This window comes from Epinephelus lanceolatus, chromosome 3 (genome assembly GCF_041903045.1).
Source record: "Epinephelus lanceolatus isolate andai-2023 chromosome 3, ASM4190304v1, whole genome shotgun sequence".
Taxonomy (NCBI): Eukaryota; Metazoa; Chordata; class Actinopteri; order Perciformes; family Serranidae; genus Epinephelus; species Epinephelus lanceolatus.
Window position 1 is genome coordinate 8,435,679 of NC_135736.1, and position 22,575 is coordinate 8,458,253.

Below are 22,575 nucleotides of genomic sequence, written 5' to 3' on the forward strand. Positions count from 1 at the left end.
CCAAGTCAGCCAGAGAGGTTAACACCGGAAGTCAAGACAGTGACTTCAAAATAAAAGGTCGCCGTGGCACATGGTGCATGTTGAGACTTGAGTTTACAGCCTGGTCTTTCTGAACAATTCAGCATTTGTGGATTAACCTAACCTTAAACAGAGGTTTTACGTGAGTAAAAGTAGCCATGTAACGATACAAAATAATCATGCATTCAAATCTTACATAGCGCTTCAGAATGAGAAAAATGTGATGTCTCAAAAGTTTTCATATGCAGCCCTGTCATTGTGAAACTGTCATGTAATTACACTGGATTATTATTAGTGATACATTAACATATAAGCAGCATTTTAACCTATTACATGGATGATGCTTCACCACACCTTGGAAGTTGACACAAAGAAACTAGTAACTACTAAATATTTGTGTAAATGCTGAATCAGCATCGACTTTTCGAGCACTGTCTTTCAGCTCTTAGCTGCTTTAGGTAATGCACCAACCAGGCAAGAGGAGCTCTGACTCTGGTTTTCGCTGGATTTTCAAAATAAACTCCCTAGACGTCAACAGGATTTTACTGGTTGGAAAGGACAAGGCTGGATTTTCTAAATAAAAGCCCCAAGATTGTAACACAAAACTGAACATTCAAAACAAAAACTCCTAGACAGTCATACTTCATTTAAAGCTTTTTCAAAGGTTAAGACATTTTAGTGAGTTGAAAAACGACTTCAGTCTAGTCCACTTTGAAATTTTACAATTTCCATACTTTTATCTACAAACTTAATTTAAACTTGAAATGGGTCACAAAGTAGGCCTATTTATACTTCCCTTCAAAGGTCAAACCGTTATGCTCTTTTAGAACATTTATGCATGTATTAAACTTCGATTTTATGCTATTAAACTACAAAGCATTTGTTTATTTCAGCCTTTTAGGAAATTTCAACTTCCACCAGTGACAGTACTACCGTTTAGCTTCCAGCTATTCTAGCAATGTGTTTCAGCTCTTAGCTTCTTAAGGTAATGCAGTTCAGCTTTCAACTCTGCCAGTTTTACAATTCAGTTTTCACGTTTTTCAGCAGAGCAATGCAATTGCGCTGTAAGATTCCTCATTTCTCAGCAACGCTTTGCAATTTCAGTTGTCAATATTCATACAGATTTTCTGTAGGAAATCCATTTTTCAAATTAGCTTTAAACTCAAGTACTGGGGTAAATGTACATGGTTAGGATTTTGGGTAGGTACTGTAAAATACACGCAATAAGGTTTTGGTCATGAAATTCAATATCTGGAATTCTGTGTACTTTGACATTGGCTGCACAAACAATTTTGCGATTTAAAAATAGTCTATATATTACAAGTTATAGGCCATTACTTTAAAAAAAAAATCTTTAATACTTCATAGCTACTTTTTTTTTCAAAATTGAACCTTGATTACTTATCACTGCATTTCTTTGTAGTTGTAATTGGGAGTTAGGCTGAGACCAGTAGCCTCCTGTAACACCCTCATCCCAGCCATTTATTCTTTTTGTGTGTGAATGTGTGTCAGTATCTGATGATTTAGGCACTTTATCCCTGCTACAGTAGACCCTATTATCATTAATGCACATAACCAATAGAACATTACCATGTCAGATGTTACTGAAACAATGAAATAGTGGTTAGTTTGGGTCAATGCAGAAAATCTGCTTATTTGATCAAAAGCAGATGGTCCGCAGCATCCATAAAATGGGTAAAGTTGGACCATTTTTTCCAATTGTCCATAACTACCAGTTGACCACCAGGTGTCACTACGCTTACATTTTATTACTTTAAGGAAAGTTGAGTCATTGATTGAATTCGTTTGTACCACAATGATACGAAGAAACAGCAATACCATTAAACGTAATGGTAGCAGAAATAAGTACTGACCGATCATCACTGTAGACTTACACTTACAGTAACTACTGCAATTAAAGTAGAGATTAATATTGGTAAATTAATATATTTTCAATAGTTTCCTGTACATAGCATATATCCACAAAATGAAAACTGCATCATGTATTTGTGAATGTACATACAAACACAGTCATTACATTTTGTTAACAAAAGCAAATTTGACCAGTACAGTGTATACTTTAAAGATAAAGCCACATTAGGTTGAAGGACTGAAACTGATTTGGGTGTACGAGCTGTTTGTTCCTGACTCCCGCCATGTATTTTGTGCTGCAATACTCCGGTGAGACCGAGGGGGGCGCTCTGCACCCAGCCTACACACAGACAGCACTGACTGAACGGACAGAGAGCTTTGTGCCGAAAACTAAACCCAACCTGTGTCAGACTAATGAATTAAAACGGCCCACTTGAGAGGTAAATACAGACGGGGAGACGCTTGGCAAATATCCTGCTGTTTTAGTCGTAGTTGTATATTTGAAAATAGATTCATTTTGCATTTGTTAGGGTGTTAAAAATCATCTTTGGGGGCAAGTTGGTGGTGAGAGAGGAGGGCTCAGGGCGACGGTAGCAGCCCTTCTTCGCCTGTAAACTAGCGGCAGTGCGGAGCGATGCGTTGAAGTTGAAAAAAGATAGTAACAAGTAAATTAGCTTGATTTTAAACTTCACAAAGTAGTTGCATTTGTTGTAAACCACAGGAACTGACCACGAGCATCGCTATTTTAAGCAGCAATGATAGGATACTTTACTTCCTCTGTGATTGTCTGTAGCTGGAGATGTGATGGGTACCTCAATAGTTTGCGGCCTAAGCTAGCAAAGTAGGCTAACCAGATAGCAGGCACGGCTAACGTGCATTAGCCGCTCGCTGCTAGCTTTACTTCCCTCCCGCAAAATGCTAGCCGCTAGCCATTGATGTTTGCACTGCAACTAGCTAGCTAGCTAATTTGATAACCTGTATGACAGTAGACATACACCGGCTGCTCTCGTGGTGTTTTAAAGTGTTTTCTAACAACTTAGCGGTTTAAATAGCCACAAGGGTACCGTAATAGGAATTGAGCTTGTTTACCTAGCGATACCATGTTTCAAGAGAAATTTACGGAAAATATGGAGCTGATGTTTAGCTGAGGGTATTTTAGCATACAAGCTAATGATATGCACAATGCTGGTTGAATGTTGTCTTTCTGTCTGAAAACTTTGCTGGATCAGAATATCGTTTAATATACAGGTACGGTGCTGTCAATTTTAGTGGGCAAGATTAATGATTGGCAAATAAGAATGATGCTTATAACAAGGTTTTGATAAGTGCGGTAGCATGGTTGTGTTGAACTTTTGTTTTCTGACCCATAGAGGCCAGTAGAAGACCGTGTGGACCATACACCAACAAGCATGGAGTTCCCGCAACAGCAGAAACCGGCGGGGGACGGAAAGATCATCTATCCACCCGGAGTGAAGGAGATTACGGACAAAATCAGCAACGATGAGGTGGTCAAACGACTGAAGGTATGATGATGGGGATTCTTGCTGTCAAGATACATTTTCTGCAAACCCTAACCTCATTTATCAGTGTCCAGCCTCTGGCACAGTGCCAAAACCCTCCTAACTTTATAAACTGATGTATATTGTAAGAGGCCTTTCTCTATTGGCAGACTGTTTTCCCAATCCCCTGTTTTTGTTGTCTGTTAACTAATCTAATGTAATTACTACCAGATTCAGAGTGTTATGACATTGTTGATCTTATGGGATATAGTACTGGAAATACTATAGTTCAGAAGTATTAAAGTCTCTGAGTTTATCAGCATTACACCATATCCCCTGAAAACTGTGATGATCCCTAAATGTCAACACAAGAAAAAACAACATTCCTCATTGAAGCTGTTTTTCCTTCAAGGGAACATATGAGTGACTCATGTTTGGATTTCTTTTTCAAAGAAGTACTGAATTACATCACATATCATTTTGTATACATGTATCATACTACTATATTTAACCAGTTTTTTGGGTACTTGGCTGTAGCAGAAATAAGTTGTGGGTTTTTTTTAAGTTTATGTGTTAGTAAACATTTGCTTATTTACACATCTGGCAGTTATGGAGCAACATCATCATTTATTTGGAATCAAGTGTCAGGCTCTGTTTTGGTCTCCACCATTTCCTGAGGGAAATAGCTGGCTCTTTTGTTGCTAGATGCTCCACTATGTTCTCCAGCTAGTCACTGTGTCTGTCTGCTGTTTTGTTCAGTGTACACTGGCTGTAAACATTTACAAAAAACACTGCTGCCAAAAATGACACTATGAGAACAGTGTAAATCAACCAAGACAGTTAAGCTGGTGCAGCCAAACAATGAGCTGACACCTGCTAAAAATTGAGTACTTATCCATAGATAGTGTATTTCATCCAGTCATTGTCAGTCGGCACATCTCCAGTTTTAAGAAGCAGGCTGGGGTCCGACACAGAAGCTAATCAATGTACTGCTATGGAGGGGGTGAGGGGGCGGGAAGGTGTTTAGCCACCAAAAGAACAATCAATATCAGCTTTAGTGTACACCATGTTGATATTATTTTCACTGTTTTATCTTTCTGCCAGATAGCTGGTTCTGCCTGGGAAGCCATTAACAGCTTCAGTTCCCCCTCTATGCTCTCGTGAAAGCTACCAGACTCCATTGACAAAATCATTCATTTTAGCTTGCTGAACACAGGAGTTGCTGGTCTACCACTGCTTTAATACGTTAGTTATTTTGTGCTATTGTATGACTTTGGTGAATCCAAACTAACCCTCTCAAATGCCAAAGTCACAAAACAACAAAACAAAAATCTGTTTAAGGCAAATCAGCGGGTCCTTTGTTCAGCAATGTTAAATCACTGTATTTCTCAATGGAGTCTGGCTTAAAAGAGAGTGCCACAATGTTTTCACTTTGTTGTTGGAAATTACTGGCTGATGGTAAGGTAAAGCAGTGGAAATATCCTTAATATAGTGTGCTCTTAAACTAATGTTGATTTCTTTAGGTGTCTAACCCCTCCACAGCAGTACAGTGCTTAGCCTCAATGTCGGATCCCATTGCTCTTCTCCAAACTGGGGGCATGCTGACTGACATCTACTGTATGTAATTTACTGTCTATGGATGAGTACCCCATACAACCATACTTTAGAAAATCGGAACTATTCCTTTAAACATTCTTACCCTGCATTCTGATAGCCACCCTTCCCTTTACCCTAAACGTTAAATCCACAGCATTTGTGCATCTGCATTTACAGGGATCTTCTTAATCACATTAGCTTGTTTGCTACAGTAGTGAAATGGTTCCCTGACATCCTAGAACTGTTAGTAGAGTAGCATTGTGATCATAAAGCACACAATCCTTGGCCTTGGCAAGCTGGACAAATGTGCTGAATGGCAGGTTGTTGACTGTGCAAGACAGATGTTTACAGATCCATTTAACCTCTGCTGCATACTGCTGAGAGTTTGAAAGGCTGACACTAATTGCATGTGCGGTAACCAAGCCAATTGATGGCAGAGATTTAAGATTGGTGTTGTACTGCCAGCAGAGCTATTAGCCAAAAGACAGCTTATTTATAAGGTTGATATAAAAGTTATTCAGTCACCTTCCTCCACAGTCAGCCACTATTATAATCATTCTGTAGATTGGTCCAATATCGGTGGTCCGTCAAGTAGGAGGGAGCCCATATAGCACCAGGCTGGTCACAGTTAAGACATAAATAAACCTGTCTTTTATCTGAATATTACATGAGAAGTTACTAGAATGTTACGTCTTAGCTCAATACAAAAATACATAGCTTATCGGTGCACACACAGACACACACGTGCAAATATATTGGCATTTGCTGGTTGTTGGGCTGACAGTGGCGGCTTGAAAGATTTTAACATATTGCCCAACTGTACTTTGTTGCAGAAGTCTGAATGTGTAGAAGTTGCCAACAACCTAAGTCTGTGTTAGCAAGGCAATAAAGAGTAATTAAATGTACAATAAGATATTTTATCTTGTGATTATAAGTCAACTCATGGAATTTAATGTGTTTTTGGTCAAAAATCTACTGGATGCAATCATATAAAAAGCTAAGCTTAATACAGAGCGTAATTTTTGTTGACTTAAGGGGAATTACACCCATTTCCAAAATTCACGTTTTTCTTATGGTCTGACAGTTAAAAAATAGTCGTTATCGTGACTAACTCTTTTCCAAATCTAGACTGTGTTAAAATTCATATTTGTGTTGTCATAGAGTATAAAGTCTGGGGCTGCTCCATAGACAATGAATGGTGAAATATGTTCTAGATGACACTGAGAACACTACAATAGAATAAAGCTCACTTGGCTATGAAATAAAACAAACAAACAGTGTGTGGGTCCACAAAATCAGGCTCCCATTTATTGTCTGTGGAGCAGCTCCAGACTTTATACTCTATGACATCTCAAGTTTGAGACTTCTCTGGTTTCTGGCTTTGAGAGTGAGTGGTCCATGTTTGCAAATACTGATTAAACTACCTCATGCCATGGAAATAACATTGGAATTTATAATTTAGATGGTGTTTCCCTTTTAATAAAAAGAAATAAACAGTGCAACAGACTACTCTCTAGAAAACATTTTGTAGTATATACATACTTTATTACAGAAAGTATTTGTTCCTGTTATTTGTTTGTTTTTTTAGTTGAAAGTTAAATATGCGCTATGTTGCATCTGGGGCAAAATAACCGCAATAACATTTAAGTAATATGCGCCCTAACAGCCACTGAAGGAATTTTTTCAGGAAAGTCGGCCCAAGTAAAAAACTGCAAAGTGTCTGATTATCAATGGTGGTTCGTCATTAGGTTGTGAAGATTATTAGTGGGCCCACCTAATCTTCATGATAGGGAAGTTAGGATGGGTAAAAATATATTCACAGGAGAATCTCAATTCCTATCCTCTGTGATTGTGGACCATAAAAATAAATATAATAAACATCATTTTATTTCTGTGTTGTGAGCAATTTACAAATGCACTAATAACAGAGATACTATCTCGTCCTCAAAACAAGGCAAGTCTTTGCGCTCATTTCAAAGATATACCAACTTAATAAACAGCTTTGGAAGGTGACTGTGAATTGTTTGTACCCCATCACCCACAGACTAATGTTGGCAGAACAGTCTGTTTCAATTGAAAACCCACTGACTGCGACCTTGATCAAGACCATTTAGCTTTACTGCTAGCTAACGGTCGATCAGGAGCTCTAAAAATAGTGCTCTTCTATTGATTCAGTGCAAAATTAGTTCTGAATTGAGATTTGAATCCTGACCCAAATAATTAGAATTGGATTGATTTGTGAGAATTCCACCCCTATTGGGAAACACTAATGACTGTGCTACTGAACATTAGCTGCGAGTGTTGAAAGGTTTCAGCTTCATGCCATTTTTTAAAAGTCTTCCGTTGGTTTCAGAGTTCTTAAAAAATGAAAGCACTTAATAATGCAGTGGATAAAGAGAGGAAGATGCTGATTCATGCTATTTGGAGAACTGTCCTCATGACTTGGCATATATTGGGTTTTATAGAATTGCTTGTGTGCTTGGTAATGAAATGGCTGTTGTGGGTCATGGATCGTGATAGTAGCGTATAGTGAGTAACTGAGTCACTACCTCCCCAAATGCAAATTATGTAATTATACAGATTATTCAGGCATTACTAGCCATCGTCAGAGCTCACATTGCTGGTGAAATAGACCAAGTAGGGTGTTTATAGTTTGAAAAGGGAAACGCCAACTGAGCCTACCCAATGGCAAAGTATTTTCACCAGCACAGACTGGTCATGTGCTCTTTGGTCTATCAAAGAAAAACACTGTGTACAGAAACAGAAGGCAGGATGATGAATCGGGAAACAACATCTGCTTGATCAGACTGTTTTGTAGAGTAAATGTTTCAAACCACATTTATTTCTCAGAGGGAAAATGGTCCCTTAAGCTACAAGACCAGTTCAACATTTTAGAAATGCCTTTGCTCATGCCTAAAGTTGGATGAGACGATCCAGACCATCATCATGTCTGTATGGCAAATATGTTAAAATGAAGCAAGAGTCGTATTAAGTCTTGTCATCACCGCAAGGTTACCAGGCAACCGGCTGAGACTTCAAGAAGGGACTCCCCCTGGCCAAGGAATAATTCTCTGTGTAACCCCCTATAAAACTGCGATTTGTCATTTTTACCCTTTGGTTTTTGTATGATTATAGGGGTTTTTTGTAAAAATCAGAACATATGAAATGTCAGGACACGGCTCTTATCATGGAGGTGGCTGAGCCGGGTGTGAGCTGCTCACGATGCAAACTCCATAAACAGGGCAAAACAACAGCAACAGTGCTGACAGAGCTAATGTTGTTAACCAGGGGGGAACTGGAGAGTGGGGACTACGCTACTGGGATGACGCCTTCCAGTTATCAGCAGTAACTGGTGTATGAGCGCAGTCCAAATTGGCAGCTATGTGCTTGCCCGTGGGATACACACATGCACTAACATGCACACACTGCTGGGCAGGCTTACCTCAACAAACGACAAATAAGCTGTGGTTACAACACACACATACGGAGCATGACTACATTTTTTTGCTCAGGATGCCATTACTCTGTCTTTTTTACTCACATTTACATGCATACATACATACATACATACAAGTAGTGGTGTGCTGCTATATTAATGCTCTCAATGTTGCATACAGAGCCTTTTAAAGAAGCAAGATTTTATGTGTTAATCAGTTAACTTTACAGGTGTATTTTGTGACCTTTGGACAGAGCCAGGCTAGCTGTTTACCCCTGTTTCCAGTCTTTGTGAGGAGCTAAGCTAGCTGCTACTGGCACAAGCTCCATATCCAACATACAGACATGAGTACTCCATAGTGCTGGTCACATTGAAATGAATGAGGACCTGGATTGTTTTCTTTTTTTAATAATCCGTGCGGTGTTGTCTGTTTGAACACAGCCGAAGCGTTCAGTACCCAGGCTAACCTGTTTGAATGATATTAAGGAATAGGGGTAACAAGGCCATGTTTGACTTCACCCAGGGTTAGGGAATGGCTGTCTGCTTACGGTTAGATGTTATCAGAGCTGCTTGCATCAATTACAGGGATAAATTGTGGCTTCATTTTGGTTAAACATTAAGCTGAAACACTCCCAACTCTTGTGGAGTGTCTTTGCATCAGCAGCCATTTGAAAACATCATATATTTTCACACTGAGACAAAATCCAAATAAACTACAATGCATTTAAGGTGCATAGAAACACACACACACACACCCCACAGCTCAACAGGCCCACACGCTCGTCTCTGTGTGGAGAGCCTTCACCGGCTGGGTTGTGACTATTTCAGCTAAGCTTGGCGGAGGGTTGGAGTGACTGTGTGTGTGTGTATCTGTGTGTAGGAGTGAGTGTTGTGCTCTGCAGTCTGCTGGAGCTGTTGGCCCATCCCCCACCCCTGCTGACTGCCTGGCTGTATAGTGAGCTCCACTGCTCTGCTTCACCTCTCTCTCATATATATATATACACACACACAGTCACACGTCACTCTCGTAGAGGAAGTGGTAGTTTAAACTCAAGCATGGTGTCCCAGAGCCTGCTCCTAAGAACTGAGATGTTTGATAAGATTGAAGTACATACAATCTCTTGAGACCACAGTGTTCATGTTTAAACCAAAAAAACTCTTTAATAAATGTTTGTTTGCTATGATGTAATCCAAATGATCAAAGGGAAATTAAAAGGCAACCCTCATAAGAACTAGTAAACAGTTGTTTTCAGCAAGAACAAACAAAAAAGGGTGTGAGAGCTTCTGTTGAAGTCCTTTTTATTTCAGTGATGTCTCTCTCTAAAAGTCACAAACCGTCTCACAATTTTTTAAATTTTAATTGAATTTTTTAATTTTATATACTTTATTAATCCCCGAGGGGAAATTAAATTTTTCACTCTGTTTGTCAGTTACACACAGGTCCAAACACACACATGCACAAACTGGGCCTATACATACACTAAGTGGAGAGGTGTCAGAGTGGGCTGCCCATGACAAGCGCTTCGAGCGATTGGGGGGTTCGGTGCCTTGCTCAGGGGCACCTCGGCAGTGCCCAGGAGACGAACTGGCACCTCTCCAGCTACCAGTCCACGCTCCATATTTTGGTCTGGACGGGGACTTGAACAGACGACCTTCCGGTTCCCTAACCAAGTCCCTATGGACTGAGCTACTGCCGCCCCAATTAGCGAAGGGAATGTGTTTCTTACCTTGCATTGTGCCTATAGATGCTTTGAATGTATATAAAACTCAAGCTCATTGTCACTGAATTCAATAATTCTTAAATGATGAAGGGAAGCTCTATGTTGCTTTAGGCTCATTGAGCTGTTAGTTTTAATTGTCTGATCACACAAGTACTGTGTGGTTGAATCTCACTGCTCTCATCTGTCCTTATAGCAGCCATTACAGCATAGATGGTCTGACAGGCCAATAATTTCATATCCAACTTCATGGTGTTCCCTCCTAATTTGCTCTTGGTAAATCACTGTCTAAAACAAGTAATTGCATCCCATTAAAACCATGGCTAGATTTAAAAAGAAATTTGATTCTGTGTTCCAAGTTGGCGCTCCGTTCGTCCCAGTGACAGTTGCCTCTGAAGTTTTTCACACTAATTTTCACACTCGACTAATCGATGACTAATCGACTATTAAAATAATCAGTGGCTATTTTAGTAGTCTACTAATTGGTTTGAGCAATTTTCATAGAAAAGTACTATAAAAGTACCCCCAAAATACTCTTATTGCAGCTTCTTACACTCAGATATTGGCAGCTTTACACGCTTTCCCATGACGGTGAACTAAAACCCTTTGGCGTGAGTATGAAACAAGACATTAGATAACATAATTTTGGGGTTTGGGAGAGACAGACCGACATTTTTCAACATTTTAACACATTTTTCGATAAAATGACTAGTCGACTAATCGAAGAAATAATCGACAGATTAGTCAACGATGAAAATAATCGTTAGTTGCAGCCCTATACTCAACATCATAACTCAGGAACAGAAGGAGAGACGTGTGGTTGGATACTTAATTGGGGACACTAATCTTGGGTGTCAACCTTGAAACTCTATTGATTGTATAGATCTTCTGTGCTGCCAGGTTGAAGATGTGTGTGAGGCATTTATATTTTAGAATATGTAAAGACTTTGCAACAACATCCATAGCCCATTTGAAGCATTGTCAGTTGTCATGGCTACACATCACACTGGTCAGACATGGATGTAAACTCTAACTGCAACTTGGCTGGTTAGTGGAGGTATACAACCCCAAGGCAGTAATTGTAGATAGGTATTGCGATTCAAAAAATATTGCAAACCAATATTACGATTTATTGCCATTTTTAACACTAGAGCACGGTTAAAGAAGTTCAGTCACACACTTCTATAGTGTGTCTATCATGAGACACATTTCAAAAAACAAAGCACTCTTTCTGACTTTTATTTCAGCAGCATCATACACTGCATAGTTGCAATAGAATTGTGACTTTGCCCTGTAAAAGGTGTTATACTAAATAAACTTCACTCACTTAGTAAAACATACATGTACAATAGAATGAATATGTGTGTGCGTCCGTCCGTGCGAGAAAGAGAGTGTATGGCTCTGCTCATTACTCTCATTCTGTTTGGACACAACTGACAAATATGTGGAAGCATGGGTTGCATATTTTATTATTTGTCATAGTGACATCATTTATATTACATCTAATATATTCTCTATACCGTTTAAAATAGATTAGCAGTGTGTTTTCTTGCCAGATTTCACTCACGGTAAAAATAGACCAGATGTCAAAACTGTCACTGCAGATCGTGAGCCATCCTAGGCACTCAGCGCTGCGTCTTGTGTAAATTGATTTGATTTGCTTTGCTTTGCTTAGTCCCTCACCCTGCTCTCTCTCTCTTTCACTCTGTTTATCGAACCACAAATGAGACAAGATTTAGCCTGCTCCTGCAACCTGCAGTCCATACTCTCTGCCGCTAGGAGATTCATAGGGGGAGAGTGGGCGTTAACTCTGGAGTAGAGGTAACTTGTATTCATCAAGCTCAAACCTCAGCGCCAGGGGTCACAGTGCACTAGGTCTAATCTGTGTAACAGCAGCAACAGAAAGTTTGCTGATTCGGTGGGGAGTTTGCACTAAGCTGGCGGAATTGCAGTTGCTATACAAGCAGCTGAAGGTCTGTGTCTTCTACTGTCCGCCATCTTCTGCTTTCTTGCTTTAGATTTGTTTTTCTTGAAACAGACATGGTGTCACCTTAATCAGAGATTACTGCAATAAAATCAGCACCTTATTTCCATCTCCACAGTTGAATTATATTGATTCAGGCATTTAGAAAATCAATTTTAAAATTGGGGGGAAAGAATGGCAGTAGTTAAAAAGCAGTGATACAGCCATGTTTTCCTAATGCAGAGCTTTTAAACATTCAAATTGCTTTACGTCTCTTAATTGTGACCTGCCCAAGATGCTTAATTTCTAACCCTGCTCCTTTGTCACCCTGTTTGACAGATGGTGGTGAAAACTTACATGGACATGGACCAAGACTCCGAAGAGGAGAAGCAGCAGTATCTCGGCCTGGCACTCCACCTCGCCTCAGAGTTCTTCCTCAGGAACCCCAATAAAGATGTAAGGTTACTGGTGGCCTGCTGTCTGGCTGACATCTTCAGGATCTATGCTCCAGAGGCCCCCTACACCTCCCACGACAAACTCAAGGTTTGGAACTGTCGCTGGATAACTGTATGCAATCCTACATCAAACAGCTAAGCACTATCCTCAAGGGAATAGTTTTTCAATAGCAGTCAAACTTTTCAGTTTTGTTCCTTACATCAGCTGAAATGAGATTTAATGCAAATTTTAATGAGCTGTAGTTAATTAACAAGGACACGAGCAACACATAAGAAAAAGTAATTGTATAGTGTTATAAAATAATGTTATATAAGTGTACATGATATATCTGGGAAGAAGGGCCCTGAATGTCTGAATGAAGTCATCAGTATTCAGTTGATTCGGGCTCATCTTTTGGCAGTCCCATGAAGAAACTGATCAAAAAATGGTTTTACTGTAGAATTTCGGTCTGAACTTTGAACAGTAAAATGTGCATTAAGAGACGTTTGTAAGTTTGCAGCAGAATTACCACATCAAAGTGCCATCTAGATCTAACAAGCGTTTCAACATCACTGTGGGACTTTTAACGTTACCTTGAGGTAAACGTTGGCTGACATTGCACACCATCATGATTAATTTTGTCTCTGCTTGCTCTGATCAAATCTGCTCTGTTGAGAGCTTGCCAGGAAACTTATTTTCTTTTTTTGAACACTCACCAACACAAGCATAAAAACAATTAACTCAAGTGTTTTCCTGTCTTGTCTCCAGGACATCTTCCTGTTCATCACTAGACAACTGAAGGGACTGGAAGACACTAAGAGCCCTCAGTTCAACAGATACTTCTACCTGCTGGAGGTAAGGCATAGGGCTGGGTTAAAAATGGATTCAAATCGATCTTCGTCTGAATGACCGGATATCAATTCACAAAATCTGAGATCAGTCTTCTCATAAATGCCTTTTCCTGCAGATGCATGAAGCTTTAACCCCATTAATCTTGCTGCTATTAAACGGGCCCAGTGCTAACTCATTAAAGGTCGTAGTATTGATAAGCTACTTTGATGTTACCGGTTCTTTTAACTGTACTTTTAAACGCTTTGGTGAAATTTATCATCACACTGCAGTATCTCTGTGTGAGGGCTCCTCACACACACACACACACACACACACACACACACACACACACAGACAGAGTGAACAGTAAAGAGGCTGAGGTAGAGACAGTGAAATGAATGGGTGAAATGTAGATTAATCGAGTTGATGACCATGCTCATCACTAAAAATGCTATAAAACGCAAGTAGATGAGCGAAATTTTAATCTGCTCTGTCCGCAGTCTCTCATCCACCGCCTGTATGTTTTACACAAGCACACGGCACTAATTTGGTTAATAGTGATTTGTAACAAGCAAGCTGAAACCAAAGCTGTCTGTATGCGTATGGTAACTGTTGAGCTTAGTTTGCCACATATCACAAGATTTAGCAGTGGTACCTACAGAGAATGAACCAACCTCAGCAGCAGAGGGAGGCACAAAGACGACAGCAGGAATGACTGATGTCTGTGTTCTTCATTCTGTCTAAATTTCACTCAGTGTTTTGATGTCAGGAATGATTTATTTTACTGACATTTTAGATTGATTTCCAGTGGGATATTATTGAGTGGCTTTGCTGTCATAAACATTGTTGCTGCCGCTGCTCTAGAACCATGTAGTTATACTATACTGTATTTAATTTGAATCCTAATATCAATTCATATTCAAACAAAAGTTGTATTTGAACTGAAATATCTCTAATTAAATCAATATTGAATTGAAGGAGTAACGCGTCGTTATATGTTTCTCTAGAACCTGGCGTGGGTGAAGTCATACAACATATGCTTTGAACTGGAGGACTGCAACGAGATCTTCATCCAGCTTTTCAAAACACTCTTCTCTGTCATCAAGTAAGGCAGTTGTTATCTGCTAATGTGTCCTTTTGTGTGAATACTCTTCATTTCTTATAACACTGTTTTTTCTCCACATTCTGAAATAACACTAATATCAGACTCTTTCTACATTTCAGCAAAGTCCTACTGGTAGCCTTTAAATCTGACACATGTATAAATAAGCTCCATTTTTACTACCTTTTTAACAAGTTCTGCTTACTTAAAAACATGCAGACTGATAAAATCACAGTCACCATGATCCAGGTCAAGATGGGGTTACAGTGAATATTCACTCTTTGCTTTATATTATTATTGTTTCAGTTTTCCTTTAATATATTTCTTCCTTCCTCCACAGTAACAGCCATAACCAGAAAGTGCAGATGCACATGATGGACCTGATGAGCTCCATCATCATGGAGGGCGACGGAGTCACACAGGAGCTGCTGGATACCATCCTCATAAACCTCATCCCCGCACACAAGGTGGGACACACACAAACACCATTTTATGTATTATCTTATTATACTGTCATGTATATCTGTTTATTTAGTGTGGTTTAGATAGATCTACAGACATAATTATGAAACATGTTGTCATTTTTCAAAACTGTGGATTAAAATCCTATTATAAAACCATTTGCAGCACAAACACTGTTTATTGTTTATTATTTCTTGAGTAACTTAGTGAGACTTGGGTGGACCATTCGCAGCTTCTTTGACATTTCTCGCATTTTCCTCTTTTGTCTTTAGTAATGAAAACCTATTCTGAGCCTTATTACTCTGAACAATAATGAAGTGGGTCTTTTGGTGCAACAACATCTTTTTCTTTTTGTTTTTTCTTTGTTTTTTTCCCTTCTGAATTTCTGTTAATCTGTCAAAAATGACAACAGTGAGCCTTGCATATTTGTCAACCACAAGCTTAATATATTTTGTGTATCAGTGAATGTTTGAATAAGATGTTCGCTGTCAGTTAAACTAACTAATCAGTGTTTATCTTCCCTCGGAACAGAATCTGAACAAGCAAGCGTACGATCTTGCCAAGACTCTGCTGAAGAAGACCGTCCAGACCATCGAGACATGCATTGCAAACGTAAGAAGCAGCCTCTCTCATTCATTTTCAGTTTGCCCGTGTTGTTTTTTTCTTAACTCTTGTCCTCAGACTCATTACGTAAACTGCTGTCTGTATCTACAGTACATCTTGTTTAATAAAGTATTTTGTCTCACACAGTGTTATTTTTTCTTCTTCCTCAGTTCTTCAATCAGGTTTTAGTGATGGGCAAGTCCTCAGTCAGCGATTTATCGGAGCACGTCTTTGACCTCATCCAGGAACTGTTTGCCATCGACCCTATGCTGCTTACCTCTGTCATGCCACAGCTGGAATTCAAACTTAAGGTTAACACAACACACACACGCGCACACGCACACACACACACACACACACACACACAGTCAGCATCATCGTCATGCTGTGCTCAAAAGATTAACATTATTCAGAGTGTAGATAATGTCAGATTTATGAGTGATGTAACTTTGTATTGTGATTGTTGAATCAGTTGTAGAGCAGTATTAATTGACAAACTGACAAAATCTAAAGTTTAAGCACGGTATGTTTCTCTGTGAGTCAGTTTTACCTCTCAGTAGTGTCAGATAATGCCCATCCTGTGTTATCTTGGTGAAGCAACCTTTACCCAGGCAACCCAGGACACTTGCGCTTTTAAACAGTAAATACAGGAACATAAACAAAACATGTTTTTTTGTTGTTGTTGTTGTTGTTGTTGGTATTTTTTAAGAGCAACCTTTGTCATGTGGCTAGGGCAAATTGTTAGTGAGACTCACAGACTTATGCTACAATAAATTTATCCATAGATTATATTCACTTATCCATGGGGCGGGGGACATTTGATTAGAGGCAGGTACACTCTGAAAAGGTTTGTGGTCCTTCACAGGGCTCATAAAAAATTGACAAACATTCATGGTTACATTCACATCTACAGGCAATTTAGTGTCATCAGTCAACCTAACCTGCATGTTTCTGCTCCAGTGTAGGTGCGTGTGTGTACCACAGACTGTAAACAAGTATGAATATGGGTCAGTTTGTATGTTTTTTTTTCTGTTGAAGCTCCCCAGCTCTGTATGCAAAGGTACTACAGGTTGTGCAGGTTCTGGATAGTTTGTCTCACTGTTGTTGTTTTAGCAGGAGTAAATCTATTATGACTTTGAAAGACAGCCTCAAAAAGGCAACTTGTATTTCTGTGTTTTGTTTTCGCAGAGCAATGATGGCGAGGAGCGTCTAGCTGTTGTACGGTTGCTAGCTAAGTTGTTTGGGGCCAAAGACTCAGAGCTAGCCTCACAGAACAGACCACTGTGGCAGTGCTTCTTAGGACGGTGAGTTACATGAACAAGTAGACACACACACACACACACACACACACACACACACACACACACAAATTGATTCCTTATGCAGATCCAGTTCAACCAAGGGGGGGTTATTAAGAGGAAAGGGGTATAATTTGCCGTAGAACAGACAAAAGACATTTCTAAAGATATATAAAAAGGTTGTAGTGAAATTACTCCCTTGTTATCTTTTTCAATGGTTGATGAACTCATGAAGCCGGAGCATTTAGGCTGGTGGTTGTAAGGATCTGGTTTGCTGATTTAAGCGACCACTTTCTTAAGTTAAATTAAGAGTTAGATGGTACACAGTGAAGTACACAGATTTTCAATTGACATTGAAAAATGAACACAGGAAGCTGATCTGTACTCCTATGAGGAGGTTGAGATGAAATTAAACTTTGAAAGGAAGCGCGGCTCAGTAAGGAAAACTTCTGAATTCTGTAAATCATAGCACAGTTGGTTAAAGGAGGATCAGCTGAGGTGAGTTGTCTGAATTGACACGGCATGCTGAAGAAGACCTTGTGCAAATTAATCATATTCCTCCTGATTTGTATTTCCTAAGTCACTCACTGGCTCGCTTACCTGCTCTCTCAGAGTGTGATGTTAATGTCCTTATCTATAATGGGTTTTTTTTTTCTCCAGGTTCAATGACATCCACGTCCCAGTCAGGCTAGAGTGTGTAAAGTTTGCCAGCCACTGCCTCATGAACCACCCAGACCTGGCCAGAGACCTGACAGGTGTGTCTGTGTTTTCTGACTCAATGTGTCTTCTTCACTTTTCCCTTTAATTCTGTCTTTTCTTTCACATTTATTCCCTGAACACAAATGTGGTTACATGTGTTTCTTTTTATCACCCTATCAGAGTATTTGAAGGTGCGTTCTCACGACCCAGAGGAAGCCATCCGTCATGATGTCATTGTCACCATCATCAACGCCGGGAAGAAAGACCTCAACTTGGTCAATGACCAGCTGTTGGGCTTCGTACGAGAAAGGACATTAGACAAGAGAGTGAGACAAATACACAGTCACTTGTGTTGCATCAGAAGTGCAGATGTTGTGATAGTCATGTAGGAAATGAATCAAATGGTGTTTAAGATAGTCACGGAAGCAGGTGGCTATTTGATTTAGCTTTCACGTTTGAAATCTTTCTCCTGTTCATTCAAATTGTTACACATTAAATTGAAAACAAAACAGTAGAAGACTTTCCCTCAATGCCAAGTTGCTTTTTTGTATACCTCAATAAATTTAAATTTGCTTTCTTCATCTTAATATAATTCGGTTGTCCTGATCTGTTTTTCCTCCCTCTGCTTTCTCCCCCTACAGTGGCGTGTGCGTAAGGAGGCCATGATGGGCCTGGCTCAGCTTTATAAGAAATACTGTCTGCACCATGAGGCCGGTAAAGAGTCTGCCCTGAAGATCAGCTGGATCAAAGACAAACTGCTGCACATCTACTATCAGAACAGCATTGACGACAAGTGAGCATATACACTGACATATATGTGAATGTTGAAAAGAACAAAGCAGCTGTGTCAGACAGTTGAGCCCTTGTCAACATCACTTAAGGCGAGGTTGCCATTAGAAACAGCATAAATGTTTGGAGAAACCGCCTACTAGTATTCAGAATGCTTGAGGTACTTTGTGTCTTCTGTATAATACATTTCTTTGAAATATGCTTTTATGAGACTTTGATTAACTGACATTAGGAAATATGCTGAATGGTACAGAAGTCTAGAGATATTAGTACAGATCTTTGTCAGTGTATATGTCATTACTGCATTCAAGTATATTTGTACATTTACTTTATTGTCCTTTTGCATAATTCACGTAAACTCACCTTTGTTCTTCAGGTTATTAGTGGAGAAGATCTTCGCTCAGTACATGGTCCCTCACAGTCTTGACACAGAGGAGAAGATGAAGTGTCTGTACTACCTGTATGCCTGCCTGGACACTAACGCTGTCAAGTCAGTAAACCTGCAATATTGCGCTTCCGTAGCAAAAGCACATTTTTGGATTGTACACATGAATACGTTGACCCCTAACTTTTAATGTATGTTTGCCATGAATACATTTATTGAGAAAATCCAAAACTGCTCAGTGTCAAGCAAACTTAAATCTGTATCTACAAACTAGAGATGGGCGATGATTGCATTTTCTAATGAATTTGAATTTATGGCTTAGGACCATGTTAAAAAAATGTAATTTATTTTCAGTATAATTACGGTCCAGAACTGCCACCTGTTCCCTGAGCTCCCATAGTTCATGTGCTTACATTCATAGACCCTACAACAGTGGAGCAACACTGACACAGCAAACACATCTTATACACATTTCTCTCTCTGTTGCTGTTGTGGCTGACTGGGAACCTGCAGGCAATGTTCCAGCTCAAGAATTTGATCTGCGCCCACCATAGTATGAGTGACTTGCACGCCAGTCCACTTGTTGTGCTAACCTTAGCACATGTTGCTAACAGCATATGGCTAAAACATTCCGGGTGGATATTTGGTTCCACATTATGTGCATCAATCTACATACTCATACTGGGACAGCTGTTTGTATACACAAACTAATACAGCCATAGATTGCTGTAACGTTACTGTGCGATACTCCTGTGAAGTTGCAGAAGTGTTTTCACTTTGGCATAGGAAAATCTTTGATTAGCATTGCTTGCTCCATTGTTGACATCTACCTGGTGCTTGTTGTTATAATGGTTGTGCTGACGTTATCAATTAAGCACAAAGTTTCTGGATTTCCTCACAGGTGTGTGTATTGACCTTGGTATGAAGTGTCCGTAGCACAAATTAATACTACGTTTGTGAAGATTTAGGATGGAGCCCTCTGCTCCTTTCCTTGTCTCTTCTCTCCTCTGCTCATGCAAAAAAACAAAAAAAAATTGCAGCAGTGGGCATTTTCCAGTGTAACGGTGCTGCTAAGTGCATATAAGGGAATCACTGCCATTACACTGTGCAGGTAACATTTACATCATAATGATACGTTACAGCAAAAAACTTGCATTTTTTTTCCAGTTTCCAGTATTGCCCAGCCCTGCCACTAACAATATGAAAACAACACATTAACAGTCCAGCATATACTGTACATATCTTAAGCACAGCATATTGATCATCACCTTTGTTTTTGCCATCTCTGACATCTTCTCTGCTCTTTTGGTGTATTGTTTGCTCTCAGGGCTCTGAATGAGATGTGGAAGTGTCAGAACATGCTCAGAGGCCTCGTCAAAGAGCTGCTTGACCTCCACAAGCTGCCAGTGGTGTGTTGATCCTCACATTTACATACAAAACTATCCATCTCCTCTGTGTTTTTGGATGGAAATATGTTTAACTTTTTTCCTCTCTCTTTCCCATGGTAGTCTGAGGCTAATAACACAGCCATGTTCGGGAAGCTGATGAGTATTGCCAGTAAGTCGGAAGCTGCACAAATATATACAGTACACCTTCAATCCACCTGCCTTGTTATTTCTTCAAAATGGTAAAGGTTCTTTACACGTAATGTGAGCCTAATTAAGCTCTTCTTTATGTTCACAGAAAATCTGCCAGACGCTGGAAAGGCCCAGGACTTCATGAAGAAGTTCAATCAGGTTCTCGGTGAGGACGAGAAGCTCAGAGTTCAGCTGGAGATGCTCATCAGCCCGACCTGCTCCTGCAAACAAGCTGAGATCTGTGTGGTGAGAGAAACACTCATCCATTTACAGGGTGTCTGCAGGTCCTCTAAGAAGTCTAACACCTCATTAATTCATTTTTTTAATATTTGGCCTTTTAAGTAATTCAGTAGTTTTAAATTTGAATTTGTAAGATCTTAATTGCCACTAACATCTAATTAAATGTATCCTTCCTTTTATTAATTTATTTACTTCTGTGTGAAGGTCCTCGTTTTTGATGTTATAAATCCTTAAACCTACCACTGACCTTAATACTGTTTTTTACTTTTATACTTTGACTTAGCTGTTGGCAAAATGTAGATTAACTTAACTCCCTCTAATAAACATATTCCTACATAAAAGCTACCTCTGCATGGGACTATATATGTTCTAACAATGCATACTGCAATGCCTGAATAAAAAAAAATATGTATGTATCCAAAAATCAGTCTTAAAGTTGGCCTTAAATTTATCTTGAAAAGTTCTTAAAGAGCATTAAGTTAAAGTGTCTGATACCTGTAGACACCCTGATTTAGCATTACACACTCACACTCACTCTCTATCTTTAGCGAGACAACAGTGCTTTGAGTTTGTTTGTTTTTTTAGCCTGTATTTACACTGTAGCTTTAAATCCCTTTAAGACTATATTTTTGTTCGGTGTGATGTTTTAGAGAAGGAAATTGTGGTAGTCACTGAAAATAGTTAATTTTATCAACATTTTCAAGGTGCAGTCACTTAAAAATGAAAATTTAATTTTGTAGTAGCAGGAACTGATGCCATGCTATAAAAGGAACAGCTTCTACACATACAGCATTGATTAACACCTCATCAAAACTTGGTCTCAGTTTACTTTAACAGAGCAAGCCATGCAACTGCTACTCTTGTTTTTATCTTCATGGTGTTAATCAACTATCACATTATTATTAAAGAGTTACGGAGAACACCACTCCACCATGTTTGATTTGCAGCTAACAAGTCACACTCATGTTTGAATGTTAGGTAATGAAATAGGAAACTGTAATCAGAGCACACATTCAGGGTCAAAGAATGAAGGTACTTTAGTAAGGTTGTCCTACATTTAACAATAGAAACCTTGGCGTAAATGCACGCGCAGATTTATAAGCATAAGTCCATGAGTGTTGGTGATAACCTCAAGCTGTTTGTACTGTGCGCAGAGGGAAATCACTCGGAAGCTGACGTTCCCCAAGCAGCCCACTAACCCATTCCTGGAGATGGTTAAATTCCTACTGGAGCGCATCGCCCCCGTCCACATCGACTCTGAGGCCATCAGGTCAGAAACATTCCTGACATGTTCAACACACAAAGTTGGGATTTATTCTTCAAATTTCACAACATACTAAAAATATCAGCAGATGTTTAAGTCTAAGTTCTAATACCAGTAATATTTAGAAAAGGTTAAGAGTGCATTTTGATTCAAATTGAAAGAGATGAAACTGTATTGTTAGTCCTGTTCCATCAGATTTAAGTGTTTTTTTTTGTACAGTACACAAATACAGTGAGGCAGAGCAGCACTGCCTGTCTCAGTGATAGGGAGCTTCATGTTACCCGTGTCTCTGTGTCATTGTGCAATACCATTAACAGGCTTTTCTCATTCACTGAGACACCTAGTGGTGGTAAGGTGTACCTGCAGGCCTTAGACAGGGAACAGGTTTAACCCTTTCCGCTTTATGGAAAAACACCATGACAAGGGAAACACACGTACTAAGTGACTTCAGATGCTTAATTTAGGCTGTGTGACAATTTCAATTACATTTGCTCCAGTTTGTCATGTAACACACGTTTCAGCTATATTACCAAAGGGGTCATAATAGTCCATTTGTTTTCTTTTAGTGCTCTGGTGAAGCTGCTGAACAAGTCCATCGAGGGCACAGCTGATGACGATGAGGAGGGCGTTACCCCTGATACCGCCATCCGCTCTGGCCTGGAGCTACTCAAGGTAAAGAGCATGGACCCAGCATACTGTTGTAAAATGTAATGAGTGTGTTATTAGTAGTGACGGGTTGCTTGCTCACACAAAAGACTGTCACACTCTTAAAGGATGGATTGTGCTTT

At 39.5% G+C, this 22,575-nt stretch overlaps 1 protein-coding gene across 3 annotated transcripts in view; it reads left to right on the forward strand.

Annotated features, from left to right (window-relative positions):
• Positions 1–2,207: 2,207 nt before the first annotated feature.
• The window catches only part of pds5a (PDS5 cohesin associated factor A), a 30,741-nt gene continuing 10,373 nt past the window's right edge, over positions 2,208–22,575 (forward strand). Inside the window, exons 1-18 of one of the 3 annotated variants that reach the window (XM_033623405.2) lie at positions 2,208–2,330; positions 3,261–3,413; positions 12,442–12,645; positions 13,306–13,392; positions 14,376–14,473; positions 14,811–14,937; positions 15,464–15,544; positions 15,706–15,846; positions 16,724–16,839; positions 17,494–17,588; positions 17,713–17,858; positions 18,174–18,325; positions 18,698–18,811; positions 20,034–20,115; positions 20,215–20,263; positions 20,390–20,529; positions 21,678–21,793; positions 22,354–22,459. In XM_033623405.2, coding sequence (XP_033479296.1) covers positions 3,300–3,413; positions 12,442–12,645; positions 13,306–13,392; positions 14,376–14,473; positions 14,811–14,937; positions 15,464–15,544; positions 15,706–15,846; positions 16,724–16,839; positions 17,494–17,588; positions 17,713–17,858; positions 18,174–18,325; positions 18,698–18,811; positions 20,034–20,115; positions 20,215–20,263; positions 20,390–20,529; positions 21,678–21,793; positions 22,354–22,459 — 1,968 coding nt within the window. In that variant the 5' untranslated portion in view covers positions 2,208–2,330; positions 3,261–3,299. Of the gene's footprint in view, positions 2,331–2,490; positions 2,556–3,012; positions 3,139–3,260; positions 3,414–12,441; positions 12,646–13,305; positions 13,393–14,375; positions 14,474–14,810; positions 14,938–15,463; positions 15,545–15,705; positions 15,847–16,723; positions 16,840–17,493; positions 17,589–17,712; positions 17,859–18,173; positions 18,326–18,697; positions 18,812–20,033; positions 20,116–20,214; positions 20,264–20,389; positions 20,530–21,677; positions 21,794–22,353; positions 22,460–22,575 lie in introns of those variants that run through there. The other 2 variants (XM_033623408.2, XM_033623407.2) reach the window with 2 other exon arrangements.